At 51.5% G+C, this 27,377-nt stretch overlaps 8 protein-coding genes across 8 annotated transcripts; 4 read left to right on the top strand and 4 right to left on the bottom strand.

Annotated features, from left to right (window-relative positions):
• Positions 1 to 270: 270 nt before the first annotated feature.
• PFICI_06929 (uncharacterized protein) lies at positions 271 to 1,021 on the top strand (the record flags this gene model as incomplete). Its single annotated transcript, XM_007835510.1, has 2 exons — positions 271 to 537; positions 758 to 1,021. The coding sequence occupies 2 exons, from the start codon at positions 271 to 273 to the stop codon at positions 1,019 to 1,021; spliced, it is 531 nt and encodes a 176-aa protein (XP_007833701.1).
• A 494-nt stretch (positions 1,022 to 1,515) lies between these two features.
• On the bottom strand, positions 1,516 to 3,021 carry PFICI_06928 (Actin-related protein 4; the record flags this gene model as incomplete). Its single annotated transcript, XM_007835509.1, has 2 exons — positions 1,516 to 2,873; positions 2,970 to 3,021. 2 exons carry the CDS (start codon positions 3,019 to 3,021, stop codon positions 1,516 to 1,518), a joined length of 1,410 nt encoding a protein of 469 aa, XP_007833700.1.
• A 731-nt stretch (positions 3,022 to 3,752) lies between these two features.
• On the top strand, positions 3,753 to 4,514 carry PFICI_06927 (uncharacterized protein; the record flags this gene model as incomplete). Its single annotated transcript, XM_007835508.1, has 1 exon — positions 3,753 to 4,514. The coding sequence occupies one exon, from the start codon at positions 3,753 to 3,755 to the stop codon at positions 4,512 to 4,514; it is 762 nt and encodes a 253-aa protein (XP_007833699.1).
• Positions 4,515 to 4,990: 476 nt separating this feature from the next.
• PFICI_06926 (Formation of crista junctions protein 1) lies at positions 4,991 to 8,864 on the bottom strand (the record flags this gene model as incomplete). The annotated part of the gene is made up of 7 exons (XM_007835507.1): positions 4,991 to 5,038; positions 5,101 to 6,894; positions 6,966 to 7,118; positions 8,063 to 8,356; positions 8,413 to 8,631; positions 8,698 to 8,717; positions 8,789 to 8,864. 7 exons carry the CDS (start codon positions 8,862 to 8,864, stop codon positions 4,991 to 4,993), a joined length of 2,604 nt encoding a protein of 867 aa, XP_007833698.1.
• A 1,614-nt stretch (positions 8,865 to 10,478) lies between these two features.
• On the top strand, positions 10,479 to 12,640 carry PFICI_06925 (uncharacterized protein; the record flags this gene model as incomplete). The annotated part of the gene is made up of 2 exons (XM_007835506.1): positions 10,479 to 12,413; positions 12,470 to 12,640. The coding sequence occupies 2 exons, from the start codon at positions 10,479 to 10,481 to the stop codon at positions 12,638 to 12,640; spliced, it is 2,106 nt and encodes a 701-aa protein (XP_007833697.1).
• A 742-nt stretch (positions 12,641 to 13,382) lies between these two features.
• Positions 13,383 to 17,132, bottom strand: PFICI_06924 (uncharacterized protein; the record flags this gene model as incomplete). Its single annotated transcript, XM_007835505.1, has 1 exon — positions 13,383 to 17,132. The coding sequence occupies one exon, from the start codon at positions 17,130 to 17,132 to the stop codon at positions 13,383 to 13,385; it is 3,750 nt and encodes a 1,249-aa protein (XP_007833696.1).
• Positions 17,133 to 18,377: 1,245 nt separating this feature from the next.
• PFICI_06923 (uncharacterized protein) lies at positions 18,378 to 19,983 on the bottom strand (the record flags this gene model as incomplete). Its single annotated transcript, XM_007835504.1, has 3 exons — positions 18,378 to 19,475; positions 19,533 to 19,667; positions 19,804 to 19,983. 3 exons carry the CDS (start codon positions 19,981 to 19,983, stop codon positions 18,378 to 18,380), a joined length of 1,413 nt encoding a protein of 470 aa, XP_007833695.1.
• Positions 19,984 to 21,764: 1,781 nt separating this feature from the next.
• PFICI_06922 (uncharacterized protein) lies at positions 21,765 to 25,820 on the top strand (the record flags this gene model as incomplete). The annotated part of the gene is made up of 4 exons (XM_007835503.1): positions 21,765 to 24,868; positions 24,978 to 25,034; positions 25,095 to 25,298; positions 25,715 to 25,820. 4 exons carry the CDS (start codon positions 21,765 to 21,767, stop codon positions 25,818 to 25,820), a joined length of 3,471 nt encoding a protein of 1,156 aa, XP_007833694.1.
• Positions 25,821 to 27,377: the final 1,557 nt, after the last annotated feature.

Raw genomic sequence — 27,377 nt, 5'->3', positions numbered from 1 at the left:
TCGTACTATTTTTTTTTTTTTTTTTTAAATAAACGTTACCAACAGCTTTGTTCAAACCACCCAGAGGTATAATATCTTGCTGGCAGCGAAATTCCCGGTAGCAAAAGAGTGGAACCTTCGGCTTTGAAGGCCGGACGCGAGAGCTCAGCGAATCCATTCGGCAAGGGCGGGACGGACCGCAAGTCAACCTCCAAATCCGATATTGTCTTGTTCTCAAACCCCGTCCATCAACGACTTACTCCATCAACTTGAAATTTCAATCAAGTCTAAATGAGCTCAAGAGATATTGAACACCCACGAACAGCAGACGAATCATCACCTCTCTTGGCCAACACCTCACCCTCTCAAGGTCAACAACATCAACTTGATCGTTCAAGCGACGAAGCCCCGACACAAATCCGAATCATGGCCATTCTGACGACTCTGGCGGCCGTCTACGGCGGCACGGCTGTTGCCCTCGGCGCTTTCGGCGCCCACGGCCTCAAGAAGCGGATCGCGGATCCCGCACGTCTCCAGAACTGGAACACGGCTGCTCAGGTAAATCAATTTTCACCTCTCATTCTGACTTGTTGTTGCTACTACTTTGAACTTTGATTCTCACGTTATACATTGATCATGTAAAATATCATGACCCTTGCAATTTCACCTTGACTTGTATAATCTCATTATACACATCTATAAACACACACACAAAGTTCGCCTCATCTCCCTTTTGCAAAGACCACCAAGGCTAACCCTTCCTTTTCTCTTCATCAAGTACCAACTCGTCCACTCAGTAGCAACCCTGGTAGTGGCCTCCCTGGCACCGCAGACGCGCGCCACGCGCTGGGCAGGCGGCCTCTTCATTGCCGGCATGACCATGTTCTCGGGCAGCCTGTACCTCTTGACCCTGGACCCCCAAAAGTATCGCTCCATGGGTCCCGTCACCCCCCTGGGCGGACTGTGCTTTATCGCCGGCTGGGCCGCCTTGGCCGTTGGGAGCCGTGGTCGTCTGGGCCTGGGTACATTGGGTGCGCGTTAAGAGAAAGGAAAGGAAAAAGAGACCTAGCCCCGAGTTTCCCCTTTTATGGAAAGAAGTTCGGGACGCTGGTTCCAATTGAAGGAATGGTCGTGTATGATAAGTCAAGGTTTAGGAGGTGGTTGGAAACATTCTCTTCTCTTGCAATTTGATATGTATCATAGAAAGCACAACATGTAAATTCTGATTTCACGGATTTCACTCATAAAGAGATGGAGATTAGACCCATCTGTCTCGTTGAATCACAAAGTTTAAAGAATCATGTTTGGAAGCATCCCCAACTGAAGCTACATCTATACAGAATCTCCAGGTGTGAGTAATCAGACTCTAATGAGCTCGCAAATTCACGAGCGCCCTAATCAGGTCTACTGAGCCTACCTAACTCCATACGCCAGTGCCGCTTTTTTTGTCTCCTTCATCTCCCATCTCGATGAATGAAATACAAGGGGATATTTTTGTGGTTATCCCAGGCTTCATCTAAGTCGAGTACGACGATCCTACTTGCAACGCTTCTCGACAATTCCTGCACCATTTTCATCATACTCCTTCTTGGAAATCCACATTTGGTGGAATGTGCCCAAGCTAGCCAGGATACTACCACCTATCCAAGAACCGAATCTGCGTTCCGTAGTAAGACCTGCTGCGTGCAGCTTGATTCGCATTCCAGGGTACATGGCCGTCAGCTCATTATTGAGTCGGTCATTGAATCCAGACAGCAGGCTGGATCCTCCGGTAACGACAATGTTACCCAATAGATTCGGCCGCAGGTCCACGTCGACATTATTGAGACAAGCGCGGATGAGCTCGGGGATGGTTTGGGCCTTGGTGATGGGGTCCGATCCGGAGACGGGCAGCTGTGCCGCATCATCCCAAAGACCCTCAGACGCACGGTATCGCTGCTCGCGCCACATCTGGTTTGCGCCGTCTGGCATCTCAAAGATGCGACCCGGTTGGCTCTTGACAAGCTCCTCGTTACCAGGGTTGTTGTACTTTCCAGGGCCCCTCCAGACTTCCACGACCGACTCCTTGAACTCGGTGAGGAGGCGTTCTTCCTCGTAAGCCCGGAAGCTTGGCGAAATCTCAAAGGGGAACTTGCGCAGCTTGGCCTGGGCGGGTTGACCAGCATCCACGGGAGTTTTATTCTGGACCATGAATGTGGGCACTACTTCCACCTTGGGCTCATTGCTATCCCACATGCTGCGAATCTGCGACGAGAGCCAGATACCACCCACGGGAGACTTCTGGATCGAGCGCTTGAGAATCATTCCGTCATGAACCGCCGTGACGCTTGTGTTTGCACCTCCCACATCAATGACCAAAGCGCTAGCCTTGCCGGCAGCAAAGGCGGCAGCAACGGGTGTCTTGGTCAGCCAGAAGGCTGGCACGCCCCAGCTCTCCATCGCAATCTCAATGGACTTCTCACGAGCCTTGCTCGAGTTCCAAGGGGCCTCGGTCATGAGTAACGGGGTCTCGGCGAGCGGCTTCTCCTGGTCCTCGGTAGCGGTAGCAGCCGCGGTGGCGTCTTCCATGGACACATCGCCCTCGCCATCGGGGGCAGGGTCGTTCAGTCCGTTCTTCTCTGGAGGGGTCTCGCGCTCGGGCTGGAGGCGCTTGATGAGCATATGCTCCCAGATCTTGGTGGCAGCATCCCAGTCCTCGACTACGGACTCGGTGCGGGACATGTAGTTCTTGATCTCAAAGTCGGCGCGGGGAATAAGGCATTCGTCGCCAAAGACATCTTTGCCATTGGCGGAACCGTAAAACGATGGCAGCACGGATTTGGGAACGTCCTCGCCTGCAAAACCAGCGCGTGTTTGCACGTAGCCTGCATCGAGGACCATGGCAGAGACCTCATCTGTTGGCGACTGTCAGCAGGTTGTCCATAATTTGACGGGCCAAAGAAGGGGACGAGGCTGATGCTCGAAAGAGACAGGACGGGCATTTGACTTACCTCCACCGTAGATGTCAGTCGGAGCATTCGCCGACGTCAAGGGTTGTGCCATGTTGGGCGTGTGTCTAATGGGCAATTGACCAGAATGATGGGATAATCGCGACGTGTCGTTGTGTTTCGAGGATGCGTCGCGTTCAATTCAACGTTGGCGCAAACTGATTAAATTTTAGGTAGGCGGGCGCGTTCCTGGCTGGAGTTGGAGGTTGCTTCAATGGAGCTATGGGCGGTCGTCACACGCTGCGGGAGTCGCGTGGCTGGTGGTTGGCTGGCGGGCGGCGGGTAGGTAAATGTAGGTGGGCAGTTCAACTTGAAGCTACCTTTTGGACAAGACCTCAGTGTACCTCAGTAACCCGCGGATTTACCTTGGAAGACAATGTACCTGCAGGCAGACAGGGGACTTTAATGGCCCGTGCGTCCATTAAAAGCATTGATCCAGTCCCTTTGGTACTCTGTACTATCGTTTATCGCACATTGTCGCGACTTGTGACATTGGATCATGATGTACATCGGCGTTGAAACAATTCCCACCAAATCGAACCATGGAAGTCGATACTCTCTTTTGAACCGTCCTCGGCCCAATGATTGAGCAATCGCAGGAGACGTACGATATATCTCCAAAACAATCTACCTAGATTTACAGCTCACACGGATCTGTCAACACCAAACAACCAATTGGACTTCTGAGTTATAAGCCTTGAACGCCCCATGCCGTTTCACGCCAATATTCTAGGAGTTGCGACACACAACATATAGTCACCGAGAGTCTGTACAACAGCAGTCAGAATGCACGACTACTTTGACGAGGAACCAGACGTCCTGTTGTCAGAAGACGACTTGTCCTCGGCGCACTCGTCGGATGAGGACGACTTAGACGAAGGGCCCCCGAACCCGCCGCCGCCCATCTCGCAGAACTTCTTTGCGCCGCCCTTTTACGGCCGCCCGCCAACACCGCTGCCGCCCTCGCCCTCGCTGACCTCGCTGCTGCGGCCCTCGCGGCCCACGACGCCCGACGCCTCGGACGACGAAGGGGCCCTCGAGCCCGTGCCGCGCGCCTCCCCCAAGGTGCCCACCTACGAGTACTACGGCTTCGTGCTCTACCTCTTCTCCTCGCTGGCCTTTCTCATCTACCTGCTGTGGGCCTACCTGCCCTCGCCCTTCTTGCACGCCCTGGGCATCTTTTACTACCCGAACCGCTGGTGGGCCCTGGCCGTGCCAGCCTTCCTCGTCATGCTCATTGTCTACATTTACGTCGCCCTCGCCGCCTATAATACCGAGTACCTAACTCTGCCCTTGGGCAGCCTCGAGACCGTCGTCGACGAGGCCGCCAAGGTTGCCTGTGTCGACTCCCGGGGACGTCTGCGGCCCAGCAAGCGCCACGACGAGGCCGCCGCAGCCGCCGCTACCAAGGTCAGCGAAAGCAGGGCCCTCGAGATCGATTGGCGAGCTGTGTGGAATAAGGGTACTGACGGTGTTATGGATGTTCCTCTAGCCGGAGTCAATGAAGTACTCTATGGCTATGGGGATCATGACGATGACGACTTTTGAAATGGATATTTTTCGTGACTTGTTGGGGAAATAGGCTATAATTAATTGATACCCTTGACACAAATTAGTTTCAACATCTCAGCTATGAGGAGCCAATGACAAGTGAAATGCATATTTCCGATAGTGCGCTATACAGAGTGGCAGTGTGATGCCACTTGATCAAGACCAATGGTCGCGAGACTATAGAGAGAGCACCAAGTAGAATGTGACACATGTGGCCAGTAGCACCGTCTTGAACAGCATATGCCGCCGCATGGTGTGAAAAGGGATCACGCGACATGCTCGGGGATTTGAATGAGACTTTGTAATGACCATCTATTGAATCTGTTTCATAATACATAGATCAGCCAGCCAATGAATTTCCGGCCGTTTGATCTTTTTTCTCTCTAGAGACACAAGCTGGCTTATACGATGTACACTTGACATAAAAAAAACAGGCCTCATGAGCCTTTTATATTGAGACGCTATGCAGGCACTTACTGCTCCACCTTCAAGCTCTGCAGTCTTGCCTCGGTTGAAATAACCTGCGAGTTTCGGTTAGCATGTGGATTTCTTGATGGTATTGTTTGAAAAGTATTGTGCTTACGTCGAGTGCCTGCTGAACCTCGAGTACCTTTCTGGCCTCGGCCAGCCAGTCTCGACTTAGAGTCTTTGCCCAACCAGTCAGTCCGTTCAACTCACGGGTTGCTCTGTCTAGGTCTCCCTCCTCAAGGTACGTGTGTGTCCGAGTGAGGATGCTCTCGACATCGTCACCAGTGGGAAGAGCCTCCTTCTTGAACATCACCTTGCTCAACACCCAGCTGCTGGCGTGGCTAGCAACGCCAGCATCATCGGGAAGCAGGCTGGCCTTGCGAACCTCGGAAGCGACACGGCGGAAACGGTCAATGAGCTGCGATGGTGGGCTGACACCACGCTGGTAAGCGGATGGGTTGATGGAAGCAATGGCGGCATTGACGACCTCGTCGTCAGAGGCAATTTCTCTGAGAGCGACGAGTTCACGGACGAATGGACGCGGGTGCTCGCTGTCATTGAGACTAGCACGGACCGCCTCGACGGCTACGTGAAGCTGCTGCGTACGCAGGTTGGTGTCAACCACATCGTTCCAGCCAGTCGTGAGTTGCTCCAGCTCCCGAACGGCAGAGCTCAGCTGGTCAAGCTTGCCGAGACGTCCATTTCGCTCAGCCTCGACACTTTCCTTGATTTGCTTATTGAACTGACGCTTGAGTTCGACGGCCTGTTCCAAGAGTTGGTTCTCAAGCTTCTGCTCATTGACCAGCTTCTCACGCTCCAGCTCAGTCTTGGCACGCTTGTCATAAACCTCGTGAATGCGCTTCAACTCGCTTGCAAACTCCTCGCGCCACTGGCTCTCCTGAGCAGCCATGGCTCTCTCGACGCGACCCACAAGCTCATTTGCAGCCGCCTCAAACTCGTTGACCTTGGTGGACACCTTGGAAGCGGCATCCTTCTCAATTTGAGCCTTGATGTCACGAATTTGAGATCCGACCTTGTTGAGCTCGTTCTTAGCCTTGCCAATAGTGGCAGAGAAGCGATCGTCGGCATTGTCGGCATTGACAACCGTAATGATATCGTTGAGCATCTTGACAAGGTTCTGCACGACGGGGTCTTCGGCGTCCTTAACCGAGAGGGGGTCAATTGGTGACGCAGGGGGGAAACGAGAAGGCTCATCAACGTCGGGAGCCTTGAAAGCCGGTGCAGGGTTGCTCGGTTTGCTGGTCTTTTCCTCGGGTGCCTTGTTATTGGCCTCGACAGCAGATGTTGCTGCAACTGGCTTTGCTGCCGCCTTGACTGCCTTCTCTGCCTTGGCAGGAATGTCGGTCTTGGCTGCACTCTCGTGCTTGGCCGCAACTTCACGCATGGCGCTCGACATTCTCGGGGCCTGCTCGCCGCTGTCTGCTACCCTCCATGATGCGCCGCTCTTGGGGCCGATCTTGACCTGCTCCCCGGCATCCTTGGCGTGGAGACTGCCGGAACCTACGGGACGAGGGAAGCGTCTACGGAGATCCTTCTCCTCAAAGAAGAGCACTGCCTGTTCACCAAAGGGAATGTACTCGGCGAAGAAGTCGTGGAAGTTGTCATTGATGCGAGAGTACCAGACACCACCGCCGAATGCAAGACCACCTAGAAGCACAAGAGTAATGATGTAATTGCGAAGCCTGCGGAAGAATCCCTTCTTCTTGACAGGAGTAGCGGCGACGTCCTCCGGAGCGGGCGGTGTCAAAGGAATGTCCTCGGGCTTGACAACGGGGGCTTCAACCTTCAATGCAGGCGCGCTGGTGGCTGCAGTGTTGGTCTCGACGCTGGGCAACTTGACCGGTTGCGAGTCTTCGATAGACGGCTTCTTTTCATCTGCATAAAATCTCTTCAAGGGAAACCAGTTAGGTGTCTGTTGCTTGATGGCAGCGGCTCAATTGGGGGTTGGCTTCTTCTCACCAGTCCAGCTACCCTCGCAGATCTCGCGACCGCGGGATGCCATTGACGGCCGGCGGCAGCAGCAATGGGCTTGCTACCGACGGCCCTCACGGATCGCAACGATGTCCGCAACATGAGCGCATTAAGCGACCTTCCTTTGGCAGAGGTCGGTTTCTGGCGTCGTTGTTGGTTGTTTGGAACGAGTTATGAGGTAAAAAGTGACGTGCCTTGGCCTAGGTTATTTAGTAGCTTGCAGCTTTTTGGCTGAGGTGGAACATCCCGGGCCGGCGCGCCCAGGTACTACTCAACTACTACTACAACACCTACTGCACTTGTTACCTAACATTACCTACCTACATAGGTAGCGAAACTGCACATAACTGCATACTCATCCACCACTGACCATCGCCGTGGTCACTATCATTAGGTACTCTGTTTACGCCCAAAAAAAAAATTTCCTACTTCATCGTAATGACTTTGTCACACTCTGATAAATATACTGCATAGTATCACAGATATATATATATATATATATATATACATATATATTGTCCTCGGCATTACTTTCGAGTCCAATGTTCAGGTCTGCAGGCATATTTCACGTCGAAGCTCTCTCGAAAAATGTCACGGTCATGCCAAAGTAAAGAAAGTAATGATACGCGGTGAACACAGGCGCAAGTCGCGGGAGAAAGTAAAGGAGTCTTCTTCTACAGTCATCGATATCAATGAAATTGCGCCCACAAATTACAATGCCTCCAAAAATCCAAATGAACACAGGGTTATTAAAAAATCATATGTGAGCCTGCTTACAAACTCCAAGGTCCAAAGGAATATATGGCTTCCTTCCTCGTCAAGTCGAGCAGGTCGGGGTGTGGCGTATCTCTAATCTTTCCGTAACAATACCGCGCCAGCTCCCAAGCATGGTAATCATGAGTTATATTGCTCACACTGGCGTTGTGAACTCTCCACCTCCAGAGTCTCTATCCGGCCAACCCAGCACATGACCGCAACGCCCAGACGCGTATTGCAAAGGGTCGAAGAACCTTCGTTCGTGTAGGGATTTAACAGGCACATGCTCCTCCGGATTGGGTATTCGCGCCTTCTGCCTGCAGACTCACACCGCCAGCTCGCTGGCCTGGCCTAGTGTGTCGGGGACCAGCCTGGTCCAGCGGCAGCTTCTTTGCGATGGCTGTAAACAGATCCCTGACGTTTTCGGCCGTCTTGGCTGAGGTCTCAAAGAACAACAAACCTGCCTCATTGGCATAGGCTTCGGCCTCGGCCACAGGCACAGCTCTCTTGTCCGGTTGCTCCGTGACCAAATCCAACTTGTTTCCTGCGAGGGCAATAATAATGTTCTCGTTAGCTTGTCGCTGAAGCTCTTTTACCCAGGCCTTGGCTTTATCTAGGGAAGCCTGCAAAATTCGTCAGCAAAGAGAGTCGAACGGACTTCTAGGAGACCAAAGCGTACGGATTGGGTGATGTCATATACAACAACCGCGCAGTTGGCATTACGGTAGTACATGGGAGCAAGGGATTTGTAGCGCTCTTGGCCGGCAGTATCCCAGATTTCAAATTTGACTGTGGTGTTTTCGTCGAGAGAGATAGTTTGGGTCAGGAAGGCAGCACCGATAGTGGATTCCCGGTACGAATCGAATTGGTCCTTGACGAAGCGCAAGACGATAGAGCTCTGAATTAGAGGTCAGCTTTTTTTATGTTGAATGACTCAAGTTGATGTTGGAGATAAGCTCTGTACCTTTCCAACGGCAGATTCTCCTATCAAGGCGCACGTTAGATCTTGTTCAAGTGCGAAGGTTGGAACCAACATGACGACGGGGATATCATACCTAGCAACACAAGCTTGAATTGCGCGAAGCGGGAGTTGAGGCCTCGGGCGCCAGCTGGAGCTCCTCTGGAAGCCATGACTATGTATCGGAATATCGAAAAGTAACTGAACGAGTCGGGTTCTGGATGCGGATCGACCGAGAGCCTAGGAAGAAGCAAGCGGGCGTTGACGGTTGGGTAGGATGGCGCCTATGCACGGGTGCTGCGCGACCGCTTCGTCGGGCGTTGGGGGATGACGAGATGGATTTTCGTCGGTATCGCAAAACGCGTGCGGCTGAGGGAAACCCAAAAGATTGTTGAACTTTTGGCGTGGCGATGGTGGTGGATGAGGTGTTGGCGGTGATGATGTTTGAGTTGTCGGCAGTGCAGGAAGGTATTGTGACTGCCTTGCAACTTGTTGACTGGGGGTCTGGAGGTCAGTAGGTAATTGTAGGCTACCTAGGGACTTGGTTGGGTAGGTAGGGTGGTATTAGGTAAGTACCTAGGTAAAGGTGAGGTCAGGTCGGCGCCGCTGGCAGGCAGCTTGCTTTCTTTTTTTTGCTTTGCTGGTGACCACATGCGACAAGCAGCACGTCAGGCCTTGCCAACGAGCTTTCTCAGGTGCTAAACCACAAGCAGATTGGCACGGGTCCCGGTCTTTGATGGGTTGGGGCAGCACAGATTGGTTGGCTTGGCTGCGTTGCGTTCCCGATAGCTGCATTCATAATGGCAGTCAGTCCTCGAGAGTACTGCTGAGGTTACCAAGACACGTGATAGGCGGCGGGTATTTTTCTAATGGCGAATACATACACAATTTGGAATTATCATCTCGTTAACAGAGGGTGGTGTCTACTTTTTCGAATGAGAGCGGATACTTGTTATAATATTTTTATTTACAAACTAATAAAACAGCTATTATTATGCGACATGTAAGTTGAAATAGCAGTAAACATATATATTTTCTCCTAATGGATAATCTGAGGTTCTTTTTATTTTGTATTTTGAAATTCCACGTTTGAACCTTAAATCATGAGTAGGCAGATAACATTGAATGGTTTCAATTCATGTATGCTTGGGATATAGCAATGGTTTAATACTTTGTACACCTGGGCACCAGCCTTGCTTCTAGTGCACTGTAGTTACTGTTGGCTACAGCGTCGAATTTCCTCTAGCTGTAGAAGCTCGCTGCCATTTTCAGTGTTACGGATAGATCAATTTATGCACAGCCGATAAAGATGGAAACTACGTAGCTAGGTACCATCCATATCTTAGCGCTGCTTGATCCTTGCAGGGATTGTGGGTTCCAGTCTGCCACCAGTACGTACCGCTACCGAGTTCCTTGTAGGTTGAATCCAATTCGTGTCAACAGGAGCAACAACTCCCCAGCGACGACATTTCGCAGGAGGAAATACTGCAAGGTCGACAGAGCACATTTCAGCGCCTGAAGACGTTGATTCTCTCGTCCACCACACGGCACCTCTGTGCGCTCATTTTAGCTCTTCATTTTCTTCTTCAACTCCCTGCCATTCCTCTATTTTGTGCTCTCCTTTCCGCGGTATCCATCTTTCGACTGCGACTCCCTACCTACTCTTTACGGCCGACTATAGACTATAGAAACGCCCTGCTGTTCGACACCTTGACCCCTGTTATGCGATAGTTTCCAACGACTCGTGGTTGACGATTTCTCAAGGCTACTTTTACGTACTGCCCAACATGAGTCTCCCTTTCCGAGATATCAACGTCCAGGTGGCGACTGATTCCTACACCTTCACCTCTCCTTCTTCTCCGAATGCGCCGGCCCTCGTCATCGACCGTCCCACCGGCGACCTGCGACTGAGCGAGGGTACTCCCTACCCGAACAAGCGTGTCTCGCGCGTTTCTAGCATCGCCGGTATTCTGGGCATCATCAAGCTCAGGCTGGACAAGTATGCCATTATCGTTACCAAAGCCCAGCCCATGGGCCGCCTAAAGGGCCATATGGTGTACAAGGTAGTTGCCACAGAGCTCCTGCCTATGCGCGAGCGTCAGATCAGAGATCCGGACGAGGATACTTTCCTTTCGCTGCTCAAGACCCATGTCTTGCCAGGTCCTATGTACTTCTCCTATTCTCTTGATCTCACCAACAGCTTCCAACGACAAGCTTCCATGGACAGCTCGACCCCGCTGTGGCAGCGCGCCGATGACCGTTTCTTCTGGAACAGATTCGTCTCTACTGATCTGATCGACTTTCGCAAGAGAGGCAGCCGGTCACAGCCAGGCCCGCAGGTCGCGGCAGACCCTTTCATCCTCCCTGTGATCTGGGGTACCTTGGAGATTCGCCCAACGTCTCTCAAGGGCACACCTTTTACCCTGGGTCTCATCACCCGCAAAGCGCGCTACCGAGCCGGAACCCGATACCTTACCAGAGGTCTTGATGAAGATGGACACGCTGCAAACTACAATGAAACGGAACAAATTCTTGTCCTGAACGACACTGGCAGTGGCCTTGGCGGCTTTGCAGGAAGCAATGACATGCAGAGCGGCAAATTTGGGGCGTCAGATGGCAAGGAAATGCAGATCCTTTCATACGTGCAAACAAGAGGTAGTGTGCCAGCTTTGTGGGCCGAAGTCAACACCCTCAAGTACACACCCAAGATCCAGGTCCGCGGTATCGAGTCTGCACTACCGGCGGCCCGCAAGCACTTTGAGGAGCAGATTCGTATCTACGGCGACAACTACTTGGTGAACCTCGTCAACCAGGGCGGTCGGGAGAAACGAATCAAGGACACCTATGAGCAGGTGGTAGAGAAGCTCGTCTCCAATCCCACTAGTGGCGTTGAGAGTAATACTCGAACGGATGAGAAGTTCCATGTCATTGAGCCAACCGCGTCAAGGCAGAGCTTGGACCGCCTGCACTATGTCTACTTTGATTACCACCACGAGACTAAGGGTATGCAGATGCAGCGTGCCATGCTCCTGGTAGAGAGACTTCAAGATGCTCTTATTGCTCAGCAATACTTCCGTGGCGTGGATATGCCCGCCAATGGCGGCCTCGAGACACGCAACTTCCAGACGAGTGTGGTTCGGACTAATTGCATGGATTCTCTGGACCGTACCAATGTTGTACAGAGCATGCTTGCTCGTTGGACCCTGGATCGCATGTTCGTCGATCTCGGCATTTTGGAAAAGGGCGAGACCTTCGCAGCCGTGGACCGGGACTTCTACTTCCTTTTCCGCAATATCTGGGCCGACAATGCCGACACCGTTTCTCGCGCCTATGCGGGCACGGGCGCCATGAAGACAGACATTACCCGTATGGGCACGCGGACAAATGCCGGCAAACTTCAAGATCTCAAGATCGCCATCACGCGATTCTACCTAAACAACTTCAGAGATGGGCCTCGGCAGGATGCCTACGACGTCTTCCTCGGAGCCTACGACGCAAGCTCGGCCAATATTGGTTCGGCGCTTGTCTTTGCCGATCGAAGGCCCATTCTCATCCAGAGTATTCCCTACATTCTTGCCTTCAGCGTCTTTGTTATCCTCGTGTCGATGTTCACGCGCCGTGCCCCAGACGCCGCTGTACTGCCACTGCGACTGTTCGTTCTTGCCTGGTTGGTGGTGGCCGCGTGGTGTACACAATTTATTCTGAAGAACGGAATGCTCTATGTAAGTGGCTTGTATTGAAAAGTTATCCTCAGGCAATATATTAACATCATGTTCAGGTGAACTGGCCCAAGTTGAACCCGAGACCATGGGCAGTCGAAGGCTACCAAGAGACAATCTCCAAGGTTCGAAAGGACAAGCTACTGGGACCCTTCGTCGCCAAGCATGAGCGCGGACTGAGCACGGCTAGGTATCTCAGCGCCGAGGAGGGCAAGAAGAGAATCGAATAAAAAAAAAGAACAATTCGCTTTGTGTTGAAATGGAGTTCATCCACCTGTCGGACTTTGAAAGGGCCCCCCTTTATGGGCTCTTGTCCCACCCAGCGGGGCGTATGGTTGTAGGATCAACAGGGGAACATTGTAGATTAGACATACTGAAATAAGATATTGCCATAGTTTCTTCTTCCTTAATACGAAATGACCTCAAGTCATAGGATAATTCATTAAAATTTCATAATCCATAAGATGCAGTCTGTCTCTACTGGTGTGTACAAGTCAAAGTCAAGAAGATGAAAAGTGTATTGATAACACTCATTATGGGAAAGAACCATACTATCATCAGAAAGGATATATACCACCGTCTGAATGTGAAAGGAAAACCCAGCACTAAAAGCCAAGTGGCCGTAGAATAAAACATTATGAAAAAAGAAGAAATAAAACACCTTGGCTCCCTGCTATGCAATATCCTCGTGTTGCCGATGCCTCGCTTCCAATAGAAAGTTTCTTGCAAACGCGCGCGCATCCATTCTTTCCAATCAAACTGTATGTGCGCCAGGTGATGCCTGTGTAATATCAAATAAAGAAGAATAGAAAGGAACAAAGGAAAACTGCCCAAGATGGGTAGGAGGGGGCAAAATTAATAGTGCCCAGAAAAAAAGAAAAGGGAGTGGTGACAACAACCGCAGCATGGGGTATCCAGAGACTCGCAAAATATTGTGCGCATCTCCATCAAGGTTGCCTGCCTTCTGTAATGTTACAACCAAAGTAACCACTTAGCACCAGCCCAGACTCCTCTGCCAATGCCGAGGAAGATTCGTAGGATCATGACCACGAACCATACATACCACATGAAGCCCACAAGCACCCATTCAACCATCAGCCAGCCGCCTCGCCTGACCCATCGGAACCGGCGCCGCCTACGTCTGAGCATCTTGTCGATGATATCTACAACCCTCTTCACCTTGAGTCTCTGGCTGTCTACCATATCTCGCGAACATTCGTCCGCTTCATCCGCGGCGCGTCTTGTCATATCAATCAGGTCGGTGGCGACGCGAGTATGCATCGTGTCCACACGACCATGTACTTGCCGCATTTCACCATTGGCAAAGGCAGCAGCCGACTTCTCGAGTGCGGTATCCGTGTATCGTATACTAGAGGCAAGCACTTGGGCAGTCGTGGTGTAGACTTCAAGTTGCGAGACAGTAGCTGGCATCTTTTTGTCAGCAACCAGGGGTCTGAGTTCGTCCCATGGGACAGGAAGGATTGTCTTGGAGCCGGACGGCGATATGATGGGTTGGGGTTCAGCCGCGCGCCGGGCGATTTCCATTGCCTTGATGCCCGAAGAAAGAGCAAGGGCACGCAGGCGGGCGACCTCACGCTTGGAAAGCTGCGTCGAGGGCTGAGGAGACGGCGATCGATCTGAGATCGACCAATGCCGCGTTTGTGAAGATGAGCTGCGTTGAGGACGATTCAATGGTGCTGGAAGAGACAGCAGGGCGTCTAATCCAGACATATGTGATTCGTCAACCAAGACACCAGAATCACGCCAACGTGAGTCCGAGTCGGAAATTGTGGCATTCTTGTCAGAGAAATCTGGAAGCGGGCCCGTTGATGAGGTGGGCGATGCATTTGACACATCGATGCGTGGAGGTTTGAGTTGATCAAATCGACTTGAGCGACGACCAGCTACTTGTGAAGGATTATTTAAAGGAACGAGCTTGCTATTGCTGTCTGCAATTGTCGTTCTATCCGTTTCAGAAGTAGGCTTGAAGACCGGCATCGCATCGAGATAGTTTCTGCCTTGATGGGCTTCGTCAGTCTTCCGTAAGGAGCTGTCTGACAGGGCAGCCGGCGTTCTTAGGCGACCTCTGGCAGGTTCAGCCTCGGATTCGTCGCTCGACGTGCTAGACGAGCTGCTATCACTCTCTTGGTCTTTCTTCCATACGAGGTCGGAAAGTTTGGATACACCACCGCGGATAATACCATCAATTTTGGCACCCCCTTTGAGGATGTTGCGAAGACCCATTTGCTCGTCTTTGCCTAGACGAAGGCTGCCAATGCTCTTGTGAGATTTATGAGTCTCCACTCGTGGAATACGCGGCGCTGGGCTCTTCGAGCGCAATCGAACTGTAGAGTTGAGATCATCCGCAGACACCGGAGATGACAAGAGCATTCCGCTTTCATCAACGGGGCTGTCGGGATGCTCGTCTCGCCCAGACGTCGCTCCTGCAGCTCGGTCCCGGCTGCGATCGCGGAAAATGTTCTTGACTTTGGAGAATGGTTTGCGAACAGGCGACACGGGCCGGCTACCTGGCGGTGATAGATCCATCCCAATAGCGGGTATGTGATGCCCGCCATTCTTTGTTGCCCTCAAATCCGGTGAAGTCGGTGCAGAGCTATCAAAGTCCAAGGATGCTCTGTTAGTCCAGCGAGGCACTTCTAGACTGGGTCGTCCAGATCGGACTGGAGAACCGTGTCGCAGTGGAGCACGATCAGAGCGATCAATATCACTCCCTTCCATCCTGGCGTCGCTTCCAGCATTATCGGTAACAGATGGGCCAGGTGACTTCTCTGGGGTCATCAAGCTCGTCCGGAATGGTTTTGGCCGCAGCTCTGCTGCTGCACTGGTATCTTGTGTTGACTTCTGTTTAGCTGCAAGTGCCTCTCTTGCCAGCATCTCATTCATCTGTTTCTCCAATAACGCCTTACTATTAGCACTAACGGTTCCACTCCGCTCCCGCTTCCTGCGGTCTCCATCGCTGTCCGAAGTATCTGAAAATGAGCTTTTCCGCATGTGCAAGAAGTCGTGATGATTATGAGAAGAATTATGCCAGTGGTGTAAGCCCTTGAGCTCTTGAAGTTTTTGTCGAGCCCGGTCCCGTGCGCTGACATGCGATGTCTCGGTATCTGCCCTCGATACTGCATTAGAGTCCGAGTGATCCCGGTCCATCGATGCTTCGCTCGCATTTGCTTCTCCATGGGACATGGGGGTCGGAGGGAATGGAGTAGTCATGGTCTCATTCTTGCTCGGGGACATTGGCCGAGATATTGACAAGGACTTCTTGGGATATGGGAATATGCGGCTGTAGTGACGATCCTCTATCAACGACTTGTTGTCGTCCTGTTCCACCCAGTAGAGATCAGCCACCAGATCAGCCGGTTCAAAAAACCAGTCGATTCTAGGCCTTTTGGATTTGGATGCACTGGATATTTGGGCTAGATCCAAAACCTCTGGATCCATGATGTTGTGTGCGGCTGGGTACATGGGAATCGTTGGCGCATTGTCCGGTTGTAAGGGGGATGCAGCAGCCATGGTAGCTGCTTGGTCAACCCAGTCAGTAACCCTGTTGACATCAGAAAAGCCTTGAGCTTCTCCGTCAATAACCTTTCGCTCCCTAGCTCTAACTTTGCGGTTTCTTATGTATTGCAAAGGATTGTAAGGACGCCCTAACGGTACTTGAGTCCTGGGGAAAGGGTAAGACGCAGATGATTGGCCGCCGTTCGGAGAAGTAGGAGGGCTTGACGTAGATGGGCGGCTTGCCTGGCTCTTGGCCTGCAAAGGCGGTACGAAATTCAACATTCGTCTGTACTGCGCCATGAGCTCGAAGTGCTCTTTCGCCTTCTGGGCCCGGTTCAGAGTAGAAGATGAAAAATGATACGTATAAGTGCTGTCAGGATCAAATGATGCTTGTAGAGGATTTGTCAATCTTTGATGAGACACTGAGACGGTCCTCGGCGCTGGGCCGCTCTTCTCCGGCTTGGGGGATAGGTTGCGTGACGTCCGCCTCTGCTGCTGGAGGTGCTGCTTAAGACCGCCGCCGACTGGGCTATCAGCAACGTGGGCAAGCCGTGGGGGCATTGGGCTGGAGATGTTTCTTCTTTGTGCCATCCTTCTGGACTCGCTCAAATTCAATGCCATGCTGACAATCTGCGTAGAATCGAGGTCGACAGCTTGCTTTGGCCGAGCGGTCGGGATCCTGGATGTGGCCGATGAGAGCCCCTTTCCAGCATGACGCTCCTCGGTTGCGCCCTCGATCATGTCTGCCATATCAACATCATAGTCGGATGAATAAGTCCTCCTCGATGCAAGCTCATCTGGCACCGTGGCCGGCATGGGACTCTTCGCTCTTCGGCCATCGATCGGAATCCTAGACCTCCTTCGCTCATCATCTCTATCAACAGCAGTAGAATGGCCTAGCTTCCCGTCATAAATGGGATCAGCAAGGAGGAAACCACCGGTAGGTCGCGGCTTATGCGACCGCCTGCGTGTACCATCTTTCGCTATATGTCGGCTCTTGCTCGAGGCGTCATGTTCGGCTAGGGCAGAGGCCGTCAAGGAGGGATCTTGGACTGCCGAAGCATCGCCGTTCGCCGTGCTGGATTCGCCAGTCTCGTAACTACCATAGCTCCGGCTCGACCTAGAGGTTGATATCCGGGCGTATCGGGGCGCCGTAGCGAAGCTACCCCGGGTTTGGGGCGGCTTGTCGTCTTCGTCGTTCCCCATCTTGGCATCCGGCCTCGAAGCCGGCACTTGGCCCCCTTCACATGCCCAACATGCAACTTCCCAGACTCTCAGCAATTATCTCGATACGGCGGGGAAATCGGCGCAGGCAGCGGCGGGACTGAGGGCTGCGTATAATCTGGGCTGTAGGTGGTGGTGTTTGCAAGCAAAGTGGTGCAAAGAATGTTGGAAGTCAATCATGTGAAAGGGTGCAGGTTGAGAGTCCCGCGTCGGAATCAATCCCAATAAACCCACGTGGGCAGGGGTGCTTAGGTGCACGTCAAGTAGCACAAGTTACCGCCAACGGTGCAGCGAACAAGGTACAGCGGTGACAGGCGTTTGGGGGGTCCCGTCCGGCAATTACCTTACCAGTGACACGGTACTCTGAAGCCCTGGAACAATGCTGACTATCAAGACACCATGACAAGAGCCTCAGCGGTCAGAAGTCGAATTATCTTGGCTGGTATAGACCCATAATCACAAACACACAGTCTCGCACAATCTCAAAGAGGCAAAACTAGGGCCCTAGAGTTCAATGCTGATTGATGAATCCCGAGGTCTATCCCAATGTGCCAAGCCTGCTACAAATCGGGCCAGGACGCACTAAGAGAACTACCCGCGTTCCGGTGTGCACCAGTGACGAACGTGCGGGTCATGCTAAAAACATTGAGGCCAGCTGATACACGTAACATTTTGCAATGAATAAAACGCTCTGGCAAAATGCATTCATGTGGACTGTGTGATTTGGCAATGGCACGTGCATCCTGAATAGCCATTCGAACTCTTATGTGGATATGCAGAGTAATGTTGCCAGGCTTTTCAGAATAGTGAATGTTTTATGCCAAGACCCGAAGGGACTTGCCTATAATTCTATACTAGGCTTACCGCTCTACCTACAGCCTGGGATGGAGAAGGGACTGCGAGTAATGTTATGCATGTATTACGATTTGGGATGGTTCCCCCTCCCCCCTCGCCGGTATTGATGAGTCGGTCATACATGTATTCAACTTACCATGTTTCCAAATTGTCGTCCTTCATGGCGATATCAATTATATCACAATTCTCCCTACGGAACCTTCAGTCGAGCAACCGTTATAAACCGGACAACGACATCATTCTACAACAGATGATGGGTAAATATAAGTATAATGAAGAAGACTCAAAGCTTTGTAACACGTTGCGTTATTGGGTATAGGAATCAAGGGGAAATAGCAATACGTCCAAAAAAAAAAAAATCGCTCATTGAAATCACCATCCATTCCACCTAGGCCAGACATCAATAATCTCATCCTCACGGCCCCGATTGCGGCTGTCTACTACCAAATACCATGAGTGTCCGGCACTCGTGATGCATGCGTGGTTCGGCCAGACTCGTAGTCTCTGACCGACATATAGCTGAGAATCGTCTGTCTTGGGACCAACCCATTGTAGTATTCCATGCTCCTGGGTAACTCTGGCTACTTGCCATCCTCCGTGCTTGGCTGGGAATTCGGGACCTGGAACCACCTGTCTTTCGCAGTTCCACGGCGTAACAATACCCCAGTTCCCGTAATGCTGTCCTGGGGGGTTGCCCTTGTCTGCGCATGGCTCCCTGGCTAAAGCCAGAGTACCTGCATTGATCAAGGCTTCTGTCGTACCATTCGGACCACGGCCAGCATACAGACTGCATACTTCTGTCAGAACGGAGATGGCAATAGCAGCCGAGTTTAAGAATTTGGAGTCACGAGAGTGCGCGGCGAGTTGTTGAAGATCGAGCGTGGGATACACGCCAGCGTGGATCTCGAGAGTGAAGTTCTCCTTCTTGAGCTCCTTGATCAGCGCCGACATATGGCTGGTCAGTTCCTGTCCGTCCAGATTCGAGGCGATCTCGGCATCGTCACTGAATGATGGATGTTGCAATGAGGTCGCCGTCGGTGTTGCTCCTACAGATAGCACCAGCGGATGGTTTGGCCTCTCCTTGCGAACCGCCCGAGCAACCGTCTGAAGCGAGCTGAACTCGATGCCGAGAAAGTTTAGGGCTTCCCAGTCCTTGCGAGCTTCGTAAGAGTGGTTGGCATGAGCGTAGATGCCCACAAACAGGCAAGAACCTACAGCTTCCGAGACGAGTAACTGATCGACCAAGCGAGAGCAATCTGGCGAGCCAGGAATCACTCCAGCTCGGTGACTGCCAACGTCAATCTTCAGAAAGACCTGTGGCGGACTGCCTGATTTGGACGCTAGAGAAGTCAAATGCTTGATTTGCTCAGTGTGATCCACCATGACAGTCAGGCCGTTGGGCCCTAGTTGTGCGGATATAGCTGCCAGGCGATCTACGGATGAGGTGTAAATAGGAAAGGCAAAGAGAAGCTGAGGCTAGTCAGTGATATTTGGCAGACACATTGTGGCGTTGTCTATGGATCTCACGTTGACTTGGCGGCCGCGCCCTTGATACTCCTTCAGCAGTGGTAGGACATTCTCCGCTTCAGCGAGAGTTGAGACGACTATATTGACTGGGGCTGTGCTGCGATCTCCAACTTGCAGGCGTGTAAGTTCGGCGGTCTAGAGTTGGGGTTAACAATGATTGGCTGAAGTGAACTGCTGCGTCTGACAGGGGCATGTTTAAAGACAAGTAAATATAAAATAGGCCCAAGTTCTAGATTGGGTAGGCGGACTGCATACTGGTGGGAAAGCTTACCTTGTGAGTCTTGATGTGAGCCCGCCAGCTGAGGTCAAGTCTATCGGCAGCCTCAAGCATCAGATTGCAATTGGCCTCTAGCTTTGCCAAGTCCAGGACGACAGATGGCGTCGCCACCTGGAAGAGATTCTTCCCAACATACTTGGCTCTGAGCAAGTCCTTGGAAGGATACATAGCCATTGAGGACTCGGGGCGAGGCGAGATCTTTGGTGGGCAAAGTCAAGATGGACGAATATGAAACTTTGCGGAGAGCAGCCACCAGGATGGGAGGTGTGGGATATAATGCCGTGCTCAATTGATGTTGAGTCTCTCAATTTCCCAATCCCTCGGAACTCAACGTTGAACTCCACTTGGCTTGACACCAGAGCAAGGGGTGCTGATGCATATGCGACGTATGTACCGAAGTCGGATCATGCAGTGGACCCAAAAGTCATGGTTGGTTGACTTTTCCAGCGTGTTGAGCTGATAGATAATAAGCCGCTGCCATCATCAATATGTCTAATAAAGTATTGTATTAGTGGCTACGAGTACAAACACGAGTGAACGGCCCAAGAGTATCACCGAGGTACAAAACGTCATGTACAATAATGATAATGATAATGATGTAGACTCCCAAGCATGCACAAATCCAGAAATGAAATTGTTGAATACGTACCAGTATAGAATGCAAGGCGGGCGATTCTTCAGTATTTGGCGCGTTGCACAAATAGCATATTAGCGCTGGCAAGCTTGAGCAGGGTCATGACCGCTTGGATAGGCAGGCATGTGCATAAGACCATTCACTGAGCCACTGTTGATCGATACAGGTTGACATAATATAATACTATTAGAGAATTGAGAGGCAAAGTAGGATGAAGTCTCGTGCCAGAAAGTGTGTTGGTGCGAATCTGGAGAGATCTTACCTAGATACAGTTTGTCTAAAGTCCTAGGTTTTAATCAAGGCCATCCAGAAGCCCTCGACACTAACAATTGGTCTGTCTACATTGTATCCTTCTCTGTACATCTTGACCGAATGACGGATCATGTACAAAGGGAACCGATCAAAAAAAAAAAAAAAAGAGCATCTTTTTGGTAGTGGCATAATTTCAGGTGCCGCCGGACACTTTCTCATACTTGGGGGCTTGGGGAGGCTGCGAAACAAGCTTTGCCAATGAGATAACCTTGGATGATTTCCATCAAGGTGCCAGAGCATCGTCCAACCTACAATAGTAACACCTATCACATCGAAACCACCTCCCACGCAAGACTTTTGAAACGTCTACCCCATACCTCGATTCCATATCGCGAATTCTTAGGCTGCCTGACTTTTGCCCAGGTACATGCCAGCCCGACCGTCTTTGGACTGCCTCCTCAACTGAATCTACCAATTCTACATACCATCGGCCAACTTCCATTTTCTGAAGTGCCAAGTGCAAGTGCGGAGTACCTACCTCGGTATCTACTCAATCAGATCGCTTTCAGCTTCGCAACTCTTTCATCATCTTACAAAGATTCCACACAGCTCTCTTGGTAAGTAAACGGTTTTGCCAATCCAAGGTGTGCGCACCGCAGCAAGCAGAAGAAGCCAAGACTGGACCAAGATCAATCACAAGCATAAAATAAAGTCTATGGAGGTCCTGGTGTCTGGTGCCTCTACGTTAAAACACGTTCCTGCCGCCCAATTGGTAGCGCGCGCCACGTACCCAGGTGCCTGGGCGAGACCCACTTCAGTTCAATGTGGGGGAGACACAGCGCCTTACCTCGAGTGCTAAGTGCTTTTTCCACCAGCTGACTAACGCCAAAACAGTTCTTCCCAGCTGGCCCAGCCTACATTACCCTGCTGGTAGCTAAAGGTAGCAAGCAAGCAAGCAAGCAACCTAGTACCTGCCTGCCCCGTCGGTCGCATCGCGAAGCACGAACGCAACCCGCGCCCGCGATTTCTAACACCATCCACGTCTCATGCGACCACATTATCCGTCATCATGGCCGCATCCCCAGATGTAGCCGAGGCCAATGGTCTGGAAGATCATAGTGATCTTTTCGGCGACATCGAGCCCGATGAGATGGAAGTCGACGACTCCACCGCAAAGCAGGACGATGACGACCTCCAAAAGATTCTCAATACTCTGGCCACAGAGGGCAATGTCAACGGCTTGGAAGGCTTCGACAGCAAGGAGATTGACCAAACCGACAAGGCAGACAATGCCATTGACTTCGAAGACTTGAGCGACGACGATCTAGCCTCCGATGATGATGCCGCCTCACCGGCCGGCCCTACAGCCGCTACCTCGCAGGTCCCCGGTCTCACAGAAGACAACGGCAGTCACGATGCCGACGTCGAAGGCGACGCCGATCTCGACGATCTTTTCGGCGACCGAGATGGAGGACATACGGATCTTCCTCCGTCATCTCCTGTCCACGATAATGCGCCAGCCGCCCCAGAGTCCCCGGTCGAGGCGCTGAAAGCCCCTCCGGCAGCTGTTGCTGCTAATGTCACCGACGACGACTGGAATACCATGTCTTGGGAAGAGAGATTCAAGTTGAATTTTCCGCAACAAGAGCCGAATAGTATTAGTGATTGGATCACGGATCAGACGCAACATCAAGACCCCTCGATTCCGGTGCCCCCTCAAAACATTGACGAGCTCTTGAGGCACAAGTTTCCTGCTTTCGAAGAACACAAAGTTCTCAACTTTCGCGAGATTTTTCCAGAATGGCCGGCTGATTATGTTTATAAAGAGCCTCCCAAGAGCCCGCCGCCTCTGGTCCCTACCAAGCTCGAGCTGGAAATCGATGTCGACACATCTAAGCTGTTCCGCATCCCCGATTCTGCTCTTGCTGCAACATCTAAGAGATCCCAGCAGCAACAGTATGGAGACAGCACGCCTTGGAGCAACATCACTGGCCCTGCACTCATGAACTTTGATGACGGGCTTTCTGATTCCGATGACGAGAATGAGCTTGTTGGGGGTTATTCCATGACTGAGATCGCCACCATCTGCGAAGACTGGGAGAATATCAACGATCCTATCACTTCGCTTCAAATCAATGGGCATCTCACGCCACCCGAAGAAGAAGATGAACCCATGGATGATTGGGAGAGAGAGTTCCTGGGGGATCGAAAGCCGCAACCCAAGCAGAAGCGTCGATATGAACCAGGTCTACCCCGCTTACCTGCGTACGAAACGCATGGCATTTCCAATTTTCTCGAAAGTACAAGAAGAAATGCTCAGTGTATCGTGCTGGACCAGAACGACCCCTACCTCCTGATCGAAGACATGCAACAGGAGCGTCCTGCCAAGAAGGCCCGGACTGAGGAAAAGATGAGAAGAATGGCAAATGGACAGCTTGGTCGCGATGTTATGAGCCGTTTCAACCACTCCAATGATGCAGCATACGAAGCGCTCAAGGCCAACCATAAGAGCAAGGTCAGGGCTACGCTGTCTAACCTGGATGTGGAGCATAGTATGCCTGCCCAGAAGCTCGCCTTCCCGTTCTATCGAACGAAACTCAATGTGGAGTTTTGGGAGCACCACCGCCCCAAGTTTGACATTGCCCGGTACATCAAGTATCAGATCAAGTTCAAGAAACCTGCCAAGGTCAAACGCAAGGAGCTCAAGGGTAAACCTGTTGCCGAAGTGTACAAGACCAGCAGGGATCTCAGCTTGAATGACAATGCGAATATTGTTCTCTTCGAGTACTGCGAGCAATCTCCTATCTTGCTGAATAAATTCGGCATGGGCAGCCGGATCATCAACTACACCCGACGACAGGACGGCGACGAGGAAGACAAGCTTCCAAAGGCGGAGCTGGGTGAGACACAAACACTTCTGCCAGAAGACAAGTCGCCCTTTTCCATATTCGGAACAGTTGATATTGGGGAAGTCGTGCCTACGCTCCACAATGCCTTGTTCCGCGCACCAGTGTTCAAGCATGAACAGCGAAATAATGATTTCATTCTCGGCTTCAGCATGACTGCGAGGGATGCGCCACACTACTATCTGAGAAAAGCCTTTAGTGTGCAAGTGGTAGGCCAGCAGAACGTGTTTCAAGAGGTTCCAGGCCCCCATGCCAGGATGATTACAAGCACGAACAAGAAGCGAATGAGGGCAATCTGTGACCGTATGGCAAGGCATCGACCAACCCTGGATATCGATATTAGAGAAGTCACTTCGCATGTCTTTGATAAAGTGGACCCTCAAAATAGGTACCCGCCCGGAGGAGATTACTATTCTCATGGCAAAATTGACCCAAATGACAGACAAAAGATGAAAGAGTTCTACGTCTATGATAAAGAGTCAAAGACGTGGAAATATAAGGAGGGCGATGCGCCCATGGATGAGCGAACGATTCGCCAGCAGATCAAGCCCGAAGATGTGGTACTCATTGAAGCTACCCAGGTCGGCTCGGCCACATTGCAGAATGCAGGCTACGATCCAAAGGCGCCTAGTTTTGCTGACGATGACGACGAGCTAGGTACTGACATTCCCCTGGTGGCCAAATTGGCTCCATGGGAACTGACCAAGAACTTCCTCGACGCTTGTCAAAGCAAGGCCATGGTTGCTCTTCACGGCGAGGGTGATCCCACTGGTCACGGTCTCGGCTTCAGCTTCATCAAGACTTCGATGAAGGGCGGGTACATCAATGCCGTCCAGGGTCCGCTTGCAACAAGTGCAGATGCCATTGAGCGTGAACGTAAGGCGAATGGTGGCCACTCCTACAACGTCAAGAAACAAAACGAGATGTACACTGCAGCCATCAAGGAGATATGGGAAAGGCAGAAGCTGACACTCTCGGACTCCACGACCCATGAGGATGCGGATGTTCTGGACACTGCAAACGAAGATGACAGATTCAATCCACAGAAATCTGCCGACCACACGTCTGCTGCCCACCTCGATGATGGTCGCAGTCAATTGAGTCGCTTCAGCCAAAATAGTCGATCTGGCCGCCGCAAGCTGAAGATCACGCGCAAGAAGAAGGCTGAAGATGGCAGCATCTATACCGAGACCTTGGTTCTGGATGACCCCCAGGTGATTCGCAGTTACATCAAGCAACGTCGGGAACTGGACGCTGCCAAGAGAGAGTAAGTGGAAAGAACTTTGAACCCGTGTTGTCGCCATTGATTTCGATACCATAGGACAATTTTCGTCAAAATTACCATAATGGAATGCATCTGCTAACACTGCCTCTAGTATCTACGCCGCCAAACCCACGGGTGATGCCGATACTGATCGGCTGCAAAGTAGATTGTAAGTTCTCATCATACTGGATCCCCAGCCACGCGAAACGCTCGACTTACAATCATACAGGATCGAACAAGAGTTGTCTCGGCTCGAAAAGAATGCCGATCGCCGTCAAGTACGCGAAAAGCAGGGCAAAGGCAAGAGAAAAAATGCCCAAGCCAACATTGCAGGCTCCCCGAGCGCGTCTGGCCCTGTCGATAAGACGGCGGGCGGCACGACTCGCAAATGCGCAAACTGTGGTCAGATCGGCCACATCAAGACCAACAAGAGGTATACCTACCACTGTCTTACTACCCCTGCTTCTTGACCCCTTTCATAGAGATGAGGAAGTTTCTCATCTAGAAATTCCACATTTGCGAACATGTACATGGTGGAGCGATAGTTGCGCCTTGCCCCCAACCTGTCATTGACCATGCACGATTCATGTTACATTCATGCACTGGTTCTCTGTCTTTCTTTCATGATTACATTCACCATGTTTATTTCAAAGCTTTGTATCCTGTCGATAGAATTCTTTCTATCATGCCTTTCGGCGATTATCATGTCGATAGAATTCTTTCTATCGTGCTTTTCGGCGATTTCATGGGTTAACCTATTTGGGTCTTTTGGGCGCGGGCATTTACTTTCTCTTCCTTTGATGAAACCTTTTGCACAGTGGGCCACCTTACTGACATCCATGGTTGCAGCAAATGTCCACTGCTCAATGGCACAATCTCGACGGATAATAATGCTGCTGAGCTTGGAGGTTTCGGCTCCTTCAGCGCGCCGGGTGCGGCAAACGACGACGACTAGAGGATGAGGCCAGAAAGATGACCCTTTCGCAACTCGAGTACTGCATCATATCCCAGTTGATCAAACAGCATCTTCTCACAATGAAGAGTTATGGAAGAGGGGTTCTTTTGAAGGGGAAAGGGAAAAGTATGACACGCATTTTCCACGGAGTATGGCATACGCACAAGCATAGGCGTTCATGGTTTGGTTTTTTCTTGCGCCCAGTTGGGCAAAAAAGGGAGTTTCAGGTCCTTTAGATACCCCTCGGTAAGAGACGTCCAGTCTGGTGATCATGGTACAAGCCATGCAAATACTTGAGAGAAAGAGGGACTTCCGACCGAGTTTGAGAGCATTTTCTATGGCGTTCACACCTAAGGGGGCAAGGGAGTTGTGACGAGACCCAAGAGCAATGGGGGTTTCATAGTTCAGCAAGTATCTCCACAATAGTGAATGCTCATGAATTGATTCTTGGGAAACTACAAAAACGCATACTGTGACATTGGCGATAGTTAGCCAAAAGACAAACTGTGAATGTTACTCCCGAGCCTCCACTCACAACGTAACCCGGCCGTCGCCTAGGAGAGGTCGTACATATCCAGAGCCTTGGGATTTCGAGCCGCAGCATTCGGCGCAGCTCTTGACTTACCGAATATGTTTGCGCGCGGGCGCTTAGGCAGGAACGTATCATAGCCCTCCAACAACCGAGACCTACCTGCCGCCCATACATTGCATTGCAGATCAAAAGCACAGTGCAGTTTAGCGATGACGACCTTTTCTAGAAACAGAGTACGGGTAACAAGAGCGGTTGACAAAGGGAAGATGAGGAGAATAGACTGGGTGTGAGCAGGCCAAGTCCTAATCGGGATTTCCCAGGTCTGGTCGGGGGGGGGGAGACGGAATAGGCCTGGGGCATGGGTTTGTGTGGTGGATATGAGAAGCCAACTACCGACCGACCCAGCGGTATCATGGTTGTCTTGGTGTGGGTAGGCATGGAGTGGTTTCCCAAACTGCCAGAAAGTTGCTAAACATAGCAATCTTGACGCTACTCAACCTACATGTAGAGGCTGGCAGCAGGCCCGAGGAGACGGACTGACTATAGATGATGCCTGCAATGGCAATGTGTGTTTGCACATCCCCGGCGGCTCTTTGGGGGAGGAAAGGGGGGCAGGGGGGGAAAGAGAAGGGTTCGTCTCATGCAGTTCAGACGTGCATTTCAATGATGTGTATGTAGGCAGGGGACTTCTCGGACCCCAAATATGGATATGACATGATTTGTGTGTACGAGTTTGGTTGAGTGAGCGACCAAACATTTGGAAAGGAATAAGAGGCTTGCATATGTGTGCGTGGAAGGTGAGACAACCGCTGCCAAGCCGAGGAAGAATCTGGGAAACCCATGACGAAGAAGCGGTAGAAGAAGCAGTAGAAGCCTGCAGCCGAACACAGCCAGGATTGGAGCAACATTTTGGGCAGTAGGTAATGTAGGTAGATGCCATCAGCAGCAGCCCTGATCCTGAATAGAGGGAGCGCTGCGTGCCGCACAAATACTTGATGCACCCACCAAGGTACGTGCAGGTGAGG

The sequence above is a fragment of the Pestalotiopsis fici genome, assembly GCF_000516985.1.
Source record: "Pestalotiopsis fici W106-1 unplaced genomic scaffold PFICI_Scf_4, whole genome shotgun sequence".
Classification (NCBI taxonomy): domain Eukaryota; kingdom Fungi; phylum Ascomycota; class Sordariomycetes; order Amphisphaeriales; family Sporocadaceae; genus Pestalotiopsis; species Pestalotiopsis fici.
The sequence above is the reverse complement of the archived record's forward strand: the minus strand, read 5'-3'. Positions and strand labels throughout refer to the sequence as shown.